The sequence below is a fragment of the Henckelia pumila genome, chromosome 2, assembly GCF_033568475.1.
Source record: "Henckelia pumila isolate YLH828 chromosome 2, ASM3356847v2, whole genome shotgun sequence".
In the NCBI taxonomy this organism is placed as follows: domain Eukaryota; kingdom Viridiplantae; phylum Streptophyta; class Magnoliopsida; order Lamiales; family Gesneriaceae; genus Henckelia; species Henckelia pumila.
In genome coordinates, this window is record NC_133121.1 from 109,459,154 (window position 1) to 109,476,487 (window position 17,334).

The 17,334-nt window shown below is 35.2% G+C and overlaps 3 protein-coding genes across 4 annotated transcripts; all 3 read right to left on the minus strand.

The window, feature by feature from the left end:
* Positions 1-633: 633 nt before the first annotated feature.
* Positions 634-4,957, minus strand: LOC140883490 (double-stranded RNA-binding protein 1-like). Of its 2 annotated transcripts, none has more exons than XM_073289983.1 (6): positions 4,500-4,957; positions 4,116-4,232; positions 2,372-2,607; positions 2,068-2,284; positions 1,656-1,775; positions 634-1,119 (listed from the first exon to the last, which is right to left on the minus strand). In XM_073289983.1, exons 1-6 carry the CDS (start codon positions 4,786-4,788, stop codon positions 836-838), a joined length of 1,263 nt encoding a protein of 420 aa, XP_073146084.1. In that variant the 5' UTR covers positions 4,789-4,957; the 3' UTR covers positions 634-835. The 2 variants fall into 2 exon arrangements, with proteins under 2 accessions (XP_073146084.1, XP_073146083.1); XM_073289982.1 differs by having other exon boundaries at positions 1,656-1,778.
* Positions 4,958-5,759: 802 nt separating this feature from the next.
* LOC140884477 (co-chaperone protein p23-2) lies at positions 5,760-8,323 on the minus strand. Its single transcript, XM_073291251.1, has 6 exons — positions 8,253-8,323; positions 7,981-8,164; positions 6,982-7,141; positions 6,676-6,704; positions 6,546-6,591; positions 5,760-6,067 (listed from the first exon to the last, which is right to left on the minus strand). Exons 1-6 carry the CDS (start codon positions 8,255-8,257, stop codon positions 6,033-6,035), a joined length of 459 nt encoding a protein of 152 aa, XP_073147352.1. The 5' UTR covers positions 8,258-8,323; the 3' UTR covers positions 5,760-6,032.
* An 851-nt stretch (positions 8,324-9,174) lies between these two features.
* LOC140881874 (protein RRP6-like 2) lies at positions 9,175-16,393 on the minus strand. Its single transcript, XM_073287511.1, has 15 exons — positions 15,512-16,393; positions 14,594-14,749; positions 13,736-13,894; positions 13,577-13,660; positions 13,152-13,231; positions 12,923-12,973; positions 11,998-12,106; positions 11,710-11,792; positions 11,525-11,570; positions 11,210-11,297; positions 10,961-11,130; positions 10,409-10,600; positions 10,065-10,160; positions 9,544-9,851; positions 9,175-9,432 (listed from the first exon to the last, which is right to left on the minus strand). Exons 1-15 carry the CDS (start codon positions 16,064-16,066, stop codon positions 9,429-9,431), a joined length of 2,181 nt encoding a protein of 726 aa, XP_073143612.1. The 5' UTR covers positions 16,067-16,393; the 3' UTR covers positions 9,175-9,428.
* Between the last annotated feature and the right edge of the window lie 941 nt (positions 16,394-17,334).

The following is a 17,334-nucleotide window of genomic DNA, read 5'->3' on the forward strand; positions in this document are numbered from 1 at the left end:
CATATCCAACACAATACCAACACATCTCAAAAATCAGATTTTCGAAAATAATAAAAAAATTCATATCAAATCTGATCGTCGTTAGATCTTCGAACCGTCTTAGATATACTGTCACAGCTATCTAATAATCATCCTCTCCGAATATAAATTAATTCTAACAACATCCAAAAATTCAAACCTCTCAGAATTAAGATAAACTTACATCCAACGGAGCACTCGAAGCTGTGCTCGTAGATATCAAGTCAGAATTCAATTCTATCGGACGGATTGAGCTAGAATCGAAATCACAAAAGCTTGGGGAAGCTTTTGGTCGCTTCAATGGAGGAGTGAACGGTTTGGAGGTGATGAAGGGAAGAAGTGGAGACTTAGTCAAAGTCTCTAACTTATAACAAAAACCATTTTTGCGTTTTAGTCCCTGAAATTTCCGAAAATTGCAAAAAGGTTCCTGATTAATAAAAAGTCCGATCTCGAATTCTGAAATCACTGATTATCTCAAATAACATCAATTAAGATAAAAACGGGACGTTACGCATGGCACTAAAAAAGTACTCGCCTATAGCACATGGTAAGTGAAGAAGGAAAGCTTTTCTGAAACTCTCAAAGAAGAAAAGAACACAAGAAGAAGAGAGAGTAAATTCTAAATGAACATTTCTCATTTGTAAGGGATGACCAGAATAGCTACATAATATCCCTGTATCAGAAAAGGATAACTCCATATCAAGTTCAAAGTTTGGTGCATCATGTGAATTACTAGATGATGCAAGCCAAAGTTAAACTCCTACGCTGCTGGGTCATCTGTTCTGCTAGATGTACAAGCAAACCTACGCTGCTGCACCTATGCAGTGGGTTCCTGGTTAAGCTCCACTTTATAAGCAACCCATTGGTCATCGCTACAGGACATCACCGAGGCACCATCCGGAATAGGAAAATCTGATTTGCGTGGAAAAACCACTGTTTTGCTGCAAAACGTGCGCTGGGCTTCATGCTGTCCCGAAACAGGTTCAGTAACAGGTTGATGCTCTACTTGTGCAGATGAAACTTCAGGAAGGAGCAGAGCCGACAAACTGGCGGTTTCGTTTTCAGGAGAACATTTGACTTTTTTGGCATTAACTTCGATTTCTGGAGACAAAATGAGTAAAACTGAGTGCTCACGTGGACTAGAATCATAAAAACAACAAATCAGCATACATCATACAACTAGAGATGCTATATTGCAAAATGAATTTAAAATTTTATGGTGAAGAGTAAGGATACAGTGAGAAAGAAATGAACGATAGGCACCCCAACTCGTAATGGCGACAATTTAGGGAGATCACACAGCGAATCATAAGTAACAAGCAGAACTCATTGCAACCAAACAATGGTAATTTTAAAGGCAACAACAAACAATGGTAATTTTAAGGCAACAAAGTATTAAGGAGGAAGGATGGTGATCCTAATTCCTACGAGGCCAGTATTGAAGTTACTTTTTTCTATAAAAATAAATTGCTACCATTTTGTCCACTGCCAACCTTTGTATATAAAGACCATAAATATCTGGTTTGACATTAAACCACAAGCATACAAACCACAAGAATACATGGTTGGAAGTATTCAAATTTTCTGAAATCACCTTCGTTTTTTTTAAACCAAAAAAAAAAGACCTTCGAGATCACCTTCATTTGCTAGAAATTCATCCTGTTTCGTTGTTTCTGTGGGCGGTGATCTTTGAGTAAGATTATCAGAAACAACACATTCCATGCTAGATGACGCCTTTGAGTATTCTGTTGTAAGGGCTGCTGCAAAAAGAGGAATGCGGTAAGCCAATCAATATCGTTCATTTTATACTACAATAGTCCTATACGTCTAATACCAAAAATAAATCTTAACCAAGTGGAGAAACACATAATGAACTTTCAGCAATTGACCAGCTACGTAAATGCAAAAAAATTGTCAGGGCATCCCTACCAATGAGAAATGGAAGAGAAGCTCACAACAAAAGCAATCCATCATTCTAGTAAATAGCTATGCACAATACCTTTTAGCGCTAAAACCAACTCTACAGCCAGTAAATTATTGATTTCTTACCCTCTGTTAGAGCATAGTAAGCGACTGTGGCAGCATTCATCTCCGCCTGCTTCTTGTTTTTGGCTTCGTCACCACGAAATGTACTGCTTCCTACCTCCACAATGGACACAAATACAGATCTGTGGGGTGGACCTGATCTGACAGTGTCATAGGTTGGACAAAGAAGACCTCTCTTTTGAGCTAATTCCTGTAGAAGGTTTTTGTACAAGCCTCCATCCTGATGTTATTTTCAGATTAACGAAAATAACCAATTAGCAAACATAATAAAAAATATTCGAATATTATGATTTGTTTTAGCACTAGCCTCTTGACTTTGGTCGATTTGCAACATCTGACAAGCAATCATTGCAACCGCATGTTCAGCCTCCTTTAGTGTAGGGAAAAATTCCATAGTTTCATACGATTTCCCATCAAATGACACTCTTGACTTAAAACGGCGAGCATGCGGGGGACCTTCAGATTCATAAGTGTAAACAGGCAGACCAAAATTCCTCTTTTGGGCATACTGCTGCAACCGATTCTTATACATGTGCAGTGCACCTGTTTTCATTGGAAAACAAAAAAAAAGAATAACGATGATATAACATTTTGGAAATAACAAATGCTTCCATCCACATTTTAAATTTCTTATTTGAAATGTGAAAAATGTGAATCTTTTTTTTTTTTGAGTGAATCTTGCATCTTCCCATGTTTACTTTTCAAACATAGGGATGGATGCCCGAGTCAATCAAATCATGTGTTACAAGTAAAAGGACCTTTTTGACAATAAATAAAAAGCTACAAAGCACATTAGTTTCAAACAATGGAAAACAAGTTAGCATTCACTCATCGGATAGGAAACCAAGACGCAATCTTTGCATTGATAGTAATGTTTTTGTTAAATTGAATTATGGAACACAGATTTGGGAATCTGAATGGTGTCTTTTTAATTTAGGTTTATATAACACTCTAGTCAGGAGAAAAAAAACTATTCCGCTCTTCCCCTATTGTATGTCATATATTGAAACCATTTTATAATTAGAGTAACACATACCCCGAAGTCACTCTCTAATTTTTCCCTTCACTCTAATCACGTGTCCAGATTTTACGTAGTGCACATCCCTACTTGGTTTTACAAACTTTTAGTCAGTTGGTCAATCCGGATAGGTGCTGATGATTAAACTGACCAGAATCTGATGTTTGCAATCATATAATCAACAATGGACAAAAGAAATTAAATTTGATCAAAGGGATTTCTTCCTGCCCAACCACCTTGGATAGAAGAACTTAAATTCCGAACCTGAACGATTGGTCTGACACATGGCACTAAAAAAGTACTGGCCTAGCACATGGTAAGTGAAGAAGGAAAGCTTTTCTAGCAATAAACATGCTTTGTAAATGTTGCTGTCAATTTTTTAAGTTTCTTCTGTATGCAATAGCCTCAAACCATTTTTCTGGAGTTAGCAGACCATTTTTCTCCACAGTTGGAAACTCTCAGAGGAAAAAAGAACACAAGAAAAAGAGATGAAAATTCTAAATGAACATTTCCCATTTGTAAAGACATGACCAGAATGGCTACATCTTATCCCTGTATCAGAAAAGGATAACTCCATATCATGTTCAAAAAGAAAAGAAAAGGATAACCCCATATCATGTTCAAAGTTTGGTGTGTCATGTCAATTACTAGATAATGCAAGCCAAAATTAAAAATTGGGAGCTATAGATTTCATTTGGGAATACCTCATTTGTGTTCAAGAATTTAACAATTGTGACTACTGATTTCATGGGAATACTTTATTTGTGTTCAAGAACAACAAACAAGCTGATCCTCAAGTAACTTACGATTCAATTTAACAGTTGTGGATGCAATTGCCCTTGGTTTATAGTAGATCATAAAGGCTCTGAAATATGCAAATGTTTTATCACCCAGCTGCCACCAACTTTACAGAAAATATACACAAAAGCTCGCAAATTGGAAAAGGTATCAAAGAAATCAAGCCCGACAAAAGATCGTAACACAAAAAAAAAAAAGAGAAAGAAACAGCTTTATGATGTTTTGAACTCTTTACCACCGGAACCTATTGGTGCTCTGTAAAGCAGTGAATTTTGTGCCTTATCTCCCAAACTCGGCTGCATGTCCTTGTGGACAGGTTCTATAAGTGCACTGTTGTTTGGTGCCAAAAGACCTGAAATTATTACAGAGATGCTCAAACAACAAAATGATATGCTCATCTTCAAATTATATGACTGTGAAACTGAAGAGTGCAAATCATGTGTCTGAATTGAATGTAAAGGAATGTAGGAGCTAAAGGCTATGATTAACTCATATGCTCCTTGATTTCACATAAAGAAACAAAAAACGTATTGATACCAACATGGGACTAAACAGGACATGGAGGTAAAGTAGTTTTTTCTAAGAAAAAAATAAAATGTGCTGCAGAGGCAACAACTACCAGGAGGAGGAAGTGGAAGTGACGATGGAAGCGGAGAAACTGGAACGGGCGGTTGGCCATGTATACGAGGAGGCGTCGAAACAGTGCAGTGATCATAAGCCATTTTAGCCGCCGAGTTTTGAGCTTCCTTGGCAGACTTGCATTCAGGCGAAGTCTCGAAATTGAGTCCGTTAACCATAGCAATGGCTTTGAATCTGGGAAGGTGATCTAGGCCCTCTTTCACAGTGGTATATTCAGGTAGATTCCACCTCTTTCTCTGGCACAGCTCCTGCAATTTAATCTTATACATTTTTCAGATGAAATTAACAGAGAGATTTAGGGTTTCAAGCATAACAAAACAAATCTCGAAGGATTTTCAGTGATTGATATCCCCAGACCAAAAACATAACTTCTCCTTCTCCTTTTCGAGCTTCACGAGAAAACATGGCTTTTTCATATAAATTTAAAAAAATGCGACGTCACCTCTGATCGTTTCAAGCCTGGATGGTAAAAAAGTAATTTAATTTGTTAGCTATACTTAATACATTTTTGTTGATGGTCAAACTGGTACATATTCACCCCTTTTCCGCTATTTACAATTAAATTTGAACCGAAATTTCTATTCTTTTATATGAAAATTGATACTTTTTTTTATTTTTGAATTTACACTATTTTCACTTCTTAACAACAAAATCGTAGTTTTACTCTTATAACTTGCATATTTTTTATTTCAAACAAAAAAACTTGCATATTTTTTGTTGTCTTGTTATGATGATTTTTCAATTTAGCCATGTAAATTTTTTTTAATCGTTGTTTGCTCGGAGTTCATCGTTCGTTTGCCAATATAAAATAAACCAACAATGAAAAAAATCATACAAATGAAAGGATAAAAAAGCAAAAAACATGTACAAGTTATAAGACTAAAAATTAAAAATTCAATTGACCAAAAAAAATTTAATACTTCATTCATGTAAATATTTTACTGAACCTTTTCTTTGTAGATAAAAATATATATTGGACTTAAAATTATATTGAACGTTCAAAAGATATTTGATATGACAAACTTGGGAAGCCCATCAAACTCGGGCATAACGTGCCATTTAAACTTTGAACAAAAATACACATAAACATCATATTAGATATTGTATGCATTATATAATATTTTCATGTTTTATCAATAAAAAATATTACAATCTTTATCATCAAGATCCTTGATATTTCAACTATATATATATATATATATATATATATATATATATATATAAAGATTGTAATATTTTATACATAGAGAGAGAGACTTAGTCGATGTATCGAGGATGACAATGCATTTTGCCAAATATATAATATATAACTAAGATCAAGATCAAGATCAAGATAGAAACCGAACTAAATATGTCAAACATGGCCTCAGACATAAGCAAATTCTGAATCCTACATTTGTTTTAATAATGCAGAAAGTTGGTAGATCATGGCCACCGGGGCGATCTACATGCCCACAACTGCCCACACCCAAGAAGAACGAAAACGCCTGAAGTCCCGAGTATGGAATTTTGGTTAGTTCCCCCTCGCCTTCTCCAAATCAGGAAGATCTGCAGTGTATTGCAAAAGGTAAAATGTAAAACTGTGGCAAGGCAAGGCATGTACATAATAGTATTCCATATGCCAACAAATTTGTCATGTTTTTTTGGGGCAAGATCTATTGGTTAATCGGAATCAGCCATTAGATGGTCAAATGACCTCATCATGAGCATGAGCAAGAGAGTTTCAGAACAATTATTTTAGCATGGCAATGCAAACATAAAATTTAACTTAATAGAAGAAAATGAAAAAGGTAAAGTTCGAAAAACAATGCAAAAATCAACGATCAATCAGCCACAACAGGCAAGTATTTTTACATTATTAAATGAGCAACACACAAATTCATTAAAAAACGATGGGAGTGGAATGCCATCTATAAGCGTGGAAAACTAATAAAATACCCAACATAAAGTAATTGACAACCATTCTTGCCGTAACCAGTGAAATGCTCTAGTCTGTTAGTGCAGGCACAGAAAATTATGGACTTACAAAGCATTCCTTCATCATCGCTGCTCTCATCATTTTCACCGGCATACTGGAGAACGAAAAATATTTAAGTTAGATGACATCCCTTCTAAAAGGATTTGAAATTTTGATCTCTAAAAAGGGATTTGGTTACCGCAAAGTCTTCATCAGAAGCCAGATTTGCTGCAATTGCAAACAAGATATGGTCAAACAGAACAATGGTAGCTAGTGGCTTAGCCACATTTCTGTATGAACACCTAAATGACTTAAAGAGCAAGAGTGAACTATCACAACAAAGAAACTATAATAAAAAATGCAAACATGCTACATGAATTGTGTTCCATAAAACAAGTATATATAATAACCAGAGGCAATACAACTTTTTCCAACTGTAAAATCTCCTTCAACATGAAGAATGGGTAAATACGGGTAGGAATTCTAAGCGGTAGCATGAACTTACACTCTGAATCCTCATCATCCTCATCACACCATCTATTCCAGTCAACTTTGATGTAAGGAGGCGGCTTTTCTTCAGATTTTAACAGTCTTTTCCACCACCCTTTTTGCTCTTTCTGAACAGAGCATAGTATATTCCTCAAACCAATTTTTGTCTTACATCCCTGCAGCAAAGTTTCATTATAGCAATGCAAAGAAGGAAAAAAGTTGGGATCCAATCTTTATACTCCCCGTAATTAGAATTTAGAAGATATGCACTATCATTCAAAAAAAGGTCTTTGACAAAAGTTGATGGAATGTTTGCAGGGATGAAAATAAAATGAAAAATGATGATCTTCCATGCAGCCTGAGGAAGTGATTTCAGAAAAATGGTGTGTCAATTTTATACTCTAAACTGAAACTAAAAAGAACCCAACTGCATGCAATATGATTTACTTTCATTATTTATTTATTTTATTAAGCCACACTAACATGAGGATCCACAAAACGGAATAATCCAACGACAAAAATCATCCTTTAAATCCGGGAATCCAGTGGCAAGACTGAGGAGTAAACAATTGTTAGATCTAAGCAACAGAATTCACAATGTTGTGATTATATCATGCACGAGTAACAGAAGCCTTGTACACCTCAGAGCTACAGAGAACAACAACGATATACAGCACGTTTGGTAATTATACTTAATCTTTTCACTGGCACAAGCATCAAAACCTTTTCCCTAACCCAACAAAAAATCATACAAGAAATACAAAAGAAAATGAGAAAAAGACTCTTCTAACTCATTCTTGAATCCTGAAACAAGAATCAAATTTCACCAACTACTTCACACAAGGACCAGAAATCCATATTTCGTCGTGAGTGTATATGCTGAGCGATAAAAGAAGACACTGTCCGGATCTAACGATAGCTCAATGATGCAAAATTGCCAAAAACTAACATCATATTCAGCCACACATATCCAATAATATTTCACTTGAAAAATAAAAATAAAAAATAACGAAACCTGAGGGTTAATATTATCATAGAGTCGGAGAGTGACGAGGAAGGGCTCGCCATTGACGCCAATTGCAGAGAAACAAAAGACGCCTTCAGGTTCACATTTGACAGAAACATCCTTAGCATCGGGTAGTGACACGGTCAGGTATACTTTGTCCGATCGCTGTGCCCACAAAACCTCCGGCTGCCGGCTGCACAGCACGAAGCAAGCAAGATCAAACTAAAAATTCTTCCGCCATTAATCACCAACAGTTCAAATTTCGAGTAATTGGGGATTACCTCATATTCCTAGAGCTAGAGCTAGAACTGGAGGACGACCAGTGGAGAATGGAAGTTTGGAACTCACTCACCTTCTGAAATTCAAACCAATTTTTATTTTACATTTTAATAACTAAGGTATAAAAAAATTGGTCAGCGGAAGTTAGCCGGACCGGGCCACCCGATTTATTTTCACTTAAGTGACGATTGGATCGGTCCAATAGACTAACGTGTAATTTGATGGGTAGATAAATTGTTACATCTATTTTACATGACAAAACCGAATCCAAAAAAACTTAACACGTTTTAACCCCTCTATTAATAACCACAATTTTATTTTATTTTTTAATAAAGGGAGAAAAGACATTCTCTCTAATTTATTTTTATATTGAATGATGAATATGCAAATGATTTTCTAATTGTGTTATTGGGAAATTTATGAGATGGGTTTTCTTGAGATAGAAATTTTACTGTAAAAATCTCTAATTTACTTAATAACAAATTAAAAGAGTAAAACCAAAACAAAATGGAGGGAAAATTCGTGAAAATAGAAGACTAGTTTTTAACATTTGTTTGTTCACCAGACTCATATATTTTAAATGGGTAATGCTACATGTACACAAAATCTTACGCATTGAGTTCACATGACACTTAAAATTACATGATTATCCCTCCACTTGATTTGGAAAAAAAATTTTAAAAATGCATTTAGGATAATCACGTAATTTTAAATGTCATGTGTAACCCAACATGTAAGACTCCATGTACATGTAGCATTACCCATTTTAAATTTCTTTGCAATTCAGCTTAAATGAAGGATCCCTAGAGCTTTAAAATCAATCTTCCATTTATCTTTCAAATTATTAAAGTTATAAATGTGCTAAATTAATATATATATATATTTTTTAAATTCTAAATTGTTTTCTATGCCTATGCGCAACAGTAACACAACCCTTCCTCACATTGATCTCAAAATGATAATTATATTCTGCCTGCCTTTCTTCATATGCATACATACAATGAATGATAAAAGAAACCAGTATCAGTTGAGGTTTTTAAATAGCAGTCGTTCAAAGAACCACCCTTCTCATCAAGAAGACTATTATTATTGCAGCACTTCCCACCATTCCTTGTCACGAGATCTTCTCAAAATATTACACTATTAGAAGCGCCAGCGCCCTCATAATCTTTATCGTTTCACCTGCAAGAAACCATGAAAGATGTTACATTTAATAGTGATTGTGAAACTTTCTTGTCTGATCTGTCTGTGATTAGTGAAAAAAAAGTTTAAGAGGATAGATCGGAGATTCACATGAAGTCGAAGTCGTCGTCGTCGTCTGCATCAAGTTCAGCAGCAAAATCTGCTATGCTTTTTTCTAGGCTCCCCAATTCATCGTCGGAAGAGGGGCATTTGAAGTCACATTTTCTTGATTCTTCCCCATCGGAACCATCATCTAAAACAACAATATCTGAACATCTAGCAGGAACCGTTTCTCTGGAACTTGAAGTTTCTGACATTATGGCAGATATTTTAGCATCTGTGAGAAATGGTTCGTTCCTGCCGATAACGGTGCCATTTGAAGATGATTTTATCTGCTCCGGTCGGTTATTTTCATGTTTCTACAAGTGGAAAGGCAATGAATGAAGGGCTAATAGGCCATACCAATGCAGGTGAAAGTTGAAAAACAAGAATAACGAACGAAGTTCATTCAACTGCGGATGCTGGGTGCAACAGTGCAAGCAAGTGTAATATACCAATAATACTTATAAACTACAGAAGAAAATAATGAACCAGAAAGTTGTTGACTTTCTGATGGAGCAATAAATACTCACTCTTCTATCAGGGACACGCTGCCTCTTTTCTGAATTTCCAAGCAATGATCCAAAAGCTTGAAGTGGTTTCTTTACAGACTGAACAGCTGCTTTAGCCTAACATAAAACAAGCCTGTCTTTAACTACAGAACTTTATATGCATATTTTTTCACTGTTGCGTGGGATTTGAATGGTTATACTTCATGCCGAGATTAGAAATTTCAAAAATATTAGCGTAATTAAATGGAAAACTAACCAAATGCAACAAATTCAGATAACTGAATACAATATATCTTTGGGATGTCCCAGATCATCATTTCAATTTTTCATTCCCCTCTTCTGAAAGGAAGGCGATGTAAAGTTACCTGTATGTTTGTAGCAATTCTAGCCTTGGAACTTCCAACATTTCGAGCCTCATCCTTGCGTTTTACAGAAGTCAGCAAGTTCGGGGACTTGGTACCATTAGGTGAACTGTTATACTCTTTAAACTTGACATTTTCAGCAGTTCTTAACACTTCACGTTCTTCACAGGTCGGAACTCCAGATTCTTTTGTTGCCTGCAAACAGAGAGTGCCAAAATCAAAGCATCATACCATGAGGGATGAGTTGAAGTATTCAAGAAGAGGGGGCATAATGGGAATAAGAAATAGTGACCAGAGACACAAGCTCCATCAAAAAATTAGAAGCTTCTAAGACAAAAATACTGCACATTGATGTTGCGGACTGGAGTTCTCAAATATTGTTTCCATGCATGGGCCAGGCTTAAAACATCTAAGATTGGGAATAAAATTAACTCATTGTCTTTCCTGATTGACTAAACCTCAATTCACACAAGATAGCACCAGGCCTCGAGGAAGAAATTAGCTAAAATAGAAATAAAATAATAAAATCTAATAGTTCTTCCACCAAAGACTTACCGTTTGCAAACGCCTTTGCTTCAGATACTCAACAGCCACTTCAAATGCAGGAGCTTTTTTAATAGATTGTCTTATAATGCTAACCATTGAATCAATATTTCTTTCAATAAATGTGTTCTTGGATTTCAACAATCGGCGCAAATTACTAGAGGTGAGAGGCATCTGTTTAGCTTGATGAATAAATGGAAGGGTGAGGAGGCAGAGTATTGGAGCAAATCGACAAAGATACAGCTAATTGCCAGTGAATACCAATTTCAAAAAGAGTCCTATTTGGCAAAACATAGCCAGTACTCTCGTCTTCTGCACGAGCTACAGCATCCCTCCATCCATTGAGCCCCTACATGCCGCTCAGTAGTTGAAGTAATAGCAGACAAAAGGCTAAGAAAAAGGAAATTGGATGTGAAGCTGAAAAATGATTTCTCATGGAAATTAATTGCATTCGCGCATCTCAGTAAAACAATTGGACCAACTTGAGAGTGGGAAAATGTGACTCATCAAAGGGAAAAGCAAAGTCCCAAAAAAATAATTGAAATCATTTTGAAGGTAGTTGGATTCATGGCTTACAGAAACAACTGCTAGTTGCTGAGCAGTGAAGTCAGCATCCTGCACCCTGAATCATCATTTAAAAGTAAACAAATCAGTGAAACAGCACACCCAGAGATAAAATGCACCCAAAAAAAAAACAGTTAACTCCATAGATTGTAAGGTCTTTGTTTAAACATTAATCATAAATGACCAGAAAAAGGTACCCATAGATGTGCAGATATGAACTATCTGTGAGAAGCTCTTTTTCATATAGTCTAACACATATCTCATAACTTCGTTTATAGACCTGTACAAAATAGAAATAGTACGGTTGCAGAAGTAATTGAGAAACTAGGAAGAACCAGTTTTAAAATATGAATTATAATGAACTACTGTTAGTACAGTTGGTTCACAGTAAATGGAAATTTAGCTTTTTCATGAAAAAATATTGAACAATAAGAAATTAATCAACAGTTACATCCAATCAAAGAGTAGAAAGATCAAGAGCCTGCCTCTTCAAGAGGAGTATAAGAACTTTCAGATTCAGCAGATGATGAGAGCAACTTCCTCCTCATTGTATCATAGATGTACAGCAAATAATGTGTGTCTTCTCTGGCATATCTGTAACGCAGAATTCCATAAACTAATAATAAAGATCAAGTTGGTATAAACCAAAAGAACGTTAGAAGCTAAGGTTGTATTGGATGAAAAGATTTTATTTGGACGAAGGAATATGATTTGGGGAAGGATTCGAAGAATGAATTTCAATCGACACCCCATCACAATTATTATTAAAAAAATGTTTAACTTGATATAGAGTAGATTTGAAATTCAATTGAATTTAGTCCACCCAAACAAGGCAAGGAATTGAAATCCATCAATCCAAACACAACCTCAGAGTATTTCAATAGTTTTGGTTCAAAATCATATAAAGATGCCATAAATTTCATGTTTTGGATTGTTATGAATCTTCAAAACACACCAAATCACCAGCCTCTCTCACCCAGAAATTGAAGCAAACACGTCCACCCAACACCACCCATGAAAAGGGGAAAAAAGAAGAGAAGCACATACAAAATTATTATAATACAGACATGATGATGGAGCTCATACCACAGCCACGTTCAAAATCTTACTGATTGTCACAATATTCACTTATCAAAACATTAAAAATGTCCACATATTTAAGGTAGTTAAATCACAATGGGTTCAAGTGGTATGAATCAAGACGAATGTCAGAAGTCTTTTAAAACCTTAGTCTCGGAAGCACATCGACTTAAAATTGAAAAGTTAAATAGAATAGCAATCAGTTGAAGAGTGCATCAATTTATTGAAAAGTAACTCGTTTTATTCGACATTATAAACGACCAAAAGAAATTTTTCTAGTAACACAGTGGTTTTTACAGCATCAGGTAACCAACTGCAAAAGAAACATACTTGATCATCTCACGGGGTAGCGGGCGGATTCTCCAGTCAGCATTTTGGTACCTTTACAAGATAAGATAGTTAATTTAGTACAGCCAATTTTCCTCTACTCTAATAATTCCACCTCTTTTGGCTATTTCTCATCTCTGGGTGTGTGTGTGTTGTTCTTTGTTCAGGGTAGAGGATTCAAAGAAGCAGACCACATTCTATGATTTCTAAAAATAACAACAATAGACCATACTCTTTGTTTGCTGTGACTCCACAAAAAGTACGCAGCAGGAATTCAAGGCTGAACTTCTCCATTTTCAATACTCTTGAAGCCTATAAGAAAAGGAAGTGCAGCCATACTCAACTCCAGCAACCAGAAAATAAAAACAGGACGCCCTTTTTGACAAACACGTATATGTGAAACAAAATTATGCTCACGGACCACATACTCGTGTTGAGGGCTTGGATGATTAGATCGCTTGATAGGGTCATTGTCTATAAAATGCTTGATAAATGATTGGGAGAACAAATTGAGTAAAATGACGTGTTTTGAATGGCTCGATCAGATAGCAGGACACCACAATAAGAGGAAAAAAATGTACAGTTTCTTTTCAATGGAAATATACATAAGAATTGATCAATTAAACATTTGTCTCAAAGAGAGCTTCCGCCAAGAACCTGTCCAGTGTCGAACATATTACAGACATATATGCCGAAGTCTTGTTGAAGCCACAAAATATCATGATCAGCTCCATGGAATACCTGTTACGCCAAACGAGATCGTGACAGAGTAAAGATACTACAATCACAACCACATACACCAAACTGTTTACTCACCTTTCTTTTAGACGGATCCACAAAAACTTCTCTGAGATGTGGACCAATTTGAGCGTGTAGTTTCAGGGTATCTACGACAAAATCCTCAGTTCTTGTAGAAATTTGCATCAGGCAGGTTAGCCCTTGAAAAGAGCGATACTGGTTGTGTTCCAAATCAACCTGCATAACAGTAACTCAGGCACAAAAATACGTATCAATAGAATCACGCCGGCCTATAAATAATGCAATTCCCAAAAATACTATCTTCTTCACAGAACCAATTCTCGATTTTATCGATTCTGTTACTAGATAAGTAGAAAACAGGAAATTGCGATAATCAAGGACTGAAATAAACGCAATCACAAACCACAGCAGAAAGAGAAATCATATGTTTCAAAAAGAGCAAGAGAAATCAATTGTTTTGAAAAGAGGATGAGAAAACAATTGTTTCAAAAAGAGCAAGAGAAATCAATTGTTTCAAAAGGAGAAAGATAAATCAATCCTCCCCAAAAAAAATTAATAAAAGAAAGATATAATAGTTTGAACAATCGAATTAAGAGAAAAAATGATAAATCAATCCTCCCCAAAAAAATTAATAAAAGAAAGATATAATAGTTTGAACAATCAAATTAAGAGAAAAAATTATTAACGTGATGCATTAAACCACATTAAATACTCGAATCACATCATAGCGAAGTAATGATTTCTTAGAACAGAAATATCCATTCGAACTTGGATCTGAATTCAATCGGAAATTTTTTAAAATTTAAATACCCAAGAGCCCAATTATAAAATTTGTGTGTCCCATAGCATACTTAATTAATGTGTTTGACATCTGATGATGTATTTACAATGAGGCGTAGCTACTGCAAGATTTACCGCAAATTCCTCGACGTTACGCAACTTCATGGCCAACTGCTTCAGTTCCATTACTTCTTGGACAAATTTGAATGGAGTATTTTCAATTGGAAGAGGTTGTACAGGCTCGGCATTGTGATCACTTGTATCAATTAAGTCAAGGACAGAAAGCTTCTCCTGTTAGCGCATACACAAAATGAATTAGTATAACTGGTGATAGGTTTCTCCTGTCAGTGCATACATAAAATAAAAGAGTATTTATACATGATTTTATACCTACATGAGAAATGTGAAAAAAAAAATATACGCAATAGTCAATTGTCATTTTGCAACACCTGCTTTTAAAAGTATAATCAAAGGTGGAATTAGAAATAACTATTATTACGCCAAAAATAGAAACGCAAAAGAGAAAAGAGCAACATATAGATAGTCTCCTGCTTATAGAATCGAATGCGTGCACTAAAAAACTAATTCTCGAGGTAATTAAGATGCTTTTATGTAATAGATAATAGATATTTATAACATCGACAAGAATGGGAAAAAATTCTTATTGCTCAGCATAATCTCCAGCTGCAAGAAATTGAAAGAGTGCACTATTAATGGTATTCTCAAGGCAATCTAGATGCTTCTGTGCAATAGATATCTGTAACTGCCACAAGAATTAAAAATTTTGGCATGGTTATTCACCTTCACTTTCACTTGTGCTTCGTGTGTGAGAAAATAGTGTATTGATTGTTTCACAAAGCTTCAAGTCATGCAATTTGCTACAACAAATAGGCTTGCTATTAAACTACAGAAGTACAGAACCAATAAAATTGAATTTCCATGCAAAATCAATGTCAGTACCATCATTCACCAATGGGAAAGCACGATGTCAATAAAACATAGCGAACAGGGAAAAAATACAGATACACACACACACAAAATTCATTAACTAACCAAGGGATGTATGAACCTTGACCCATCGTCACTTTTCTGCAATACATGCTCAAATGGCTGGTTCGAATTGTCCACAACGATTTTATACGCATCCTGCGGCCTCGGTATTGTGGGAACGTGAAAAGGAATTTTCGGTTTAACTTTTGACTCCACCTTCACTTCTAAAACTCCCTTCAATCCCCTACTTTCTGTATTCATCTGCAAACTCTTAAACTCCTCCAAGTACAAATCAAACTTGTCGAAAATCTGGTCATTCACATTCTCCAGCCAATTGTACGCTGATTCATCGTCATCAGGAAAAGCAATTGGCTTTCCAAATAAATTTCCCGATTCCCCAATTTTTTGTAGCATGCATTTCGACTTTCCATCGATATCTTCAACTGGGTTCTTGAATTCTTGAAAATTGTTATAAAAAAAGAAGTCTTTCTGTGAGGGCACCCCTCTAGATGAACCTGACAGCTTAGCTATCGAGGTGGCTAACCCTTTCGTTTGTGTAAGGTTTCGTAACTCCCCATGCTTTCTTGAAGCGTCTTCTTCGGGTTGATCGATTTCCATTACTTGTTTTTTTCAAGAAAATAAAGCTTCGTCGGAATTATGTTGGTCTCGATGTTAAAATAGAAGGAAACTTGGTTAGGGTTTAAAGAACTTAGTTACACAACTGAAAATGAAGGAGGACAAAATATTTAACAGACATTGGGAATGCAAAAATGGTGTCCGCACTGCACGGCACACGAAAGAAGTGAATGGGTTGATTACTTGTCCGGCGGCGCGTGTGGTACTTCACGGTGCTTGACGCCGGGAACGTTTTCTCTTCTCTCTGATTTTCAGGTTGAAGCTTCAGTAAACCTCGAGGCTCCACGCTCTTTGTTCAGCGGAATTCGATTCTCCTCATTCACCATTTCACACACACGCACAGTTAACTTTAATTTATTTATTTTTTATTTTTTTTGACTGAACTCGCGGTGCCTTGTGGTTAAGTTGTGGTTAAATGCTCTTAATAAACCCGAACTAATGCAATAGCTTGTAAATTATGCTAATTAAATAAATCACATTCAATAAGTCATGTGTGACAGGCTAATTATGTTTTTATTATAAATTACAAGCGGTCAAGCGAATATGTAAAATGATAGATAAATATAGTTTTCCATTTTATGAAGATTTTGACGAGATAAAAAAAATTATGGTTTGTACTTATTAGTAGTTAGATGTTTGTGCTAACACTTTTTTGATCTAGCATGATGTCTATGACTTGATATATATATAATAATTAATTAATTATATTAATTTAATATACATAAATTTGTGAAAGAATAAAATAACATTAAATATGAAAACTATAAATGAGACTGATGAAAAAAAAAATGTAACTTAGATGAATGAAATGGATCATGTATATCATATTATCACAAATGTAGAATAGACATTCAAGCTATTGTATTATATAATATAATTGTTTTTAACTTTTTATGATATGAGACCTTGCAAATGTAATAACCATTCTTTTTTATATCAATGTTTTTATACGATTTAATTGTATTTATGATATGGGACCTCGCAAATGTGGCCACCATTCTTTTTTATATCAATGACCAAATTTCTGACTAATATAATAACTTACAAGTATCATTCATAAAGTAAAGGCACTATAAAATTTATGTGACATGTTCGTCTATAAAATGTTGACAAAAAAAAAATCTTTAGAAAAAATCACGTGCTCCAGCAAATTAAATATCCATTTGGAGAAGGGTGCAAAATATAATTTTGATAAAGTTCGAGGTGCAATTGCGAAGCCTAAACTTTCAGAAATAATCGACCTTCCAATT

Bases quoted from the DNA above. Each gene is read 5' to 3' on its own strand.
- LOC140884477 (XM_073291251.1), bottom strand. The intron at 7,142-7,980 runs GTTTCGTTATTT...ACTTTGCTGCAG, and splicing joins ATGATAATATTAACCCTCAG to GGATGTAAGACAAAAATTGG. The intron at 6,068-6,545 runs GTAAGTCCATAA...AATACACTGCAG, and splicing joins CGATGATGAAGGAATGCTTT to ATCTTCCTGATTTGGAGAAG.
- LOC140883490 (XM_073289982.1), bottom strand. From the start codon at position 4,788: ATGTATAAGATTAAATTGCAGGAGCTGTGCCAGAGAAAGAGGTGGAAT. The intron at 4,233-4,499 runs GTAGTTGTTGCC...TAATAATTTCAG, and splicing joins ACTTCCACTTCCTCCTCCTG to GTCTTTTGGCACCAAACAAC. The intron at 2,608-4,115 runs GTAAAGAGTTCA...CAATGAAAACAG, and splicing joins AGCACCAATAGGTTCCGGTG to GTGCACTGCACATGTATAAG.
- LOC140881874 (XM_073287511.1), bottom strand. From the start codon at position 16,066: ATGGAAATCGATCAACCCGAAGAAGACGCTTCAAGAAAGCATGGGGAG. The intron at 10,601-10,960 runs GTAAGTCTTTGG...CTCTGTTTGCAG, and splicing joins AGCAAAGGCGTTTGCAAACG to GCAACAAAAGAATCTGGAGT. The intron at 9,852-10,064 runs GTGAGTATTTAT...TTCCACTTGTAG, and splicing joins AGCGTGTCCCTGATAGAAGA to AAACATGAAAATAACCGACC.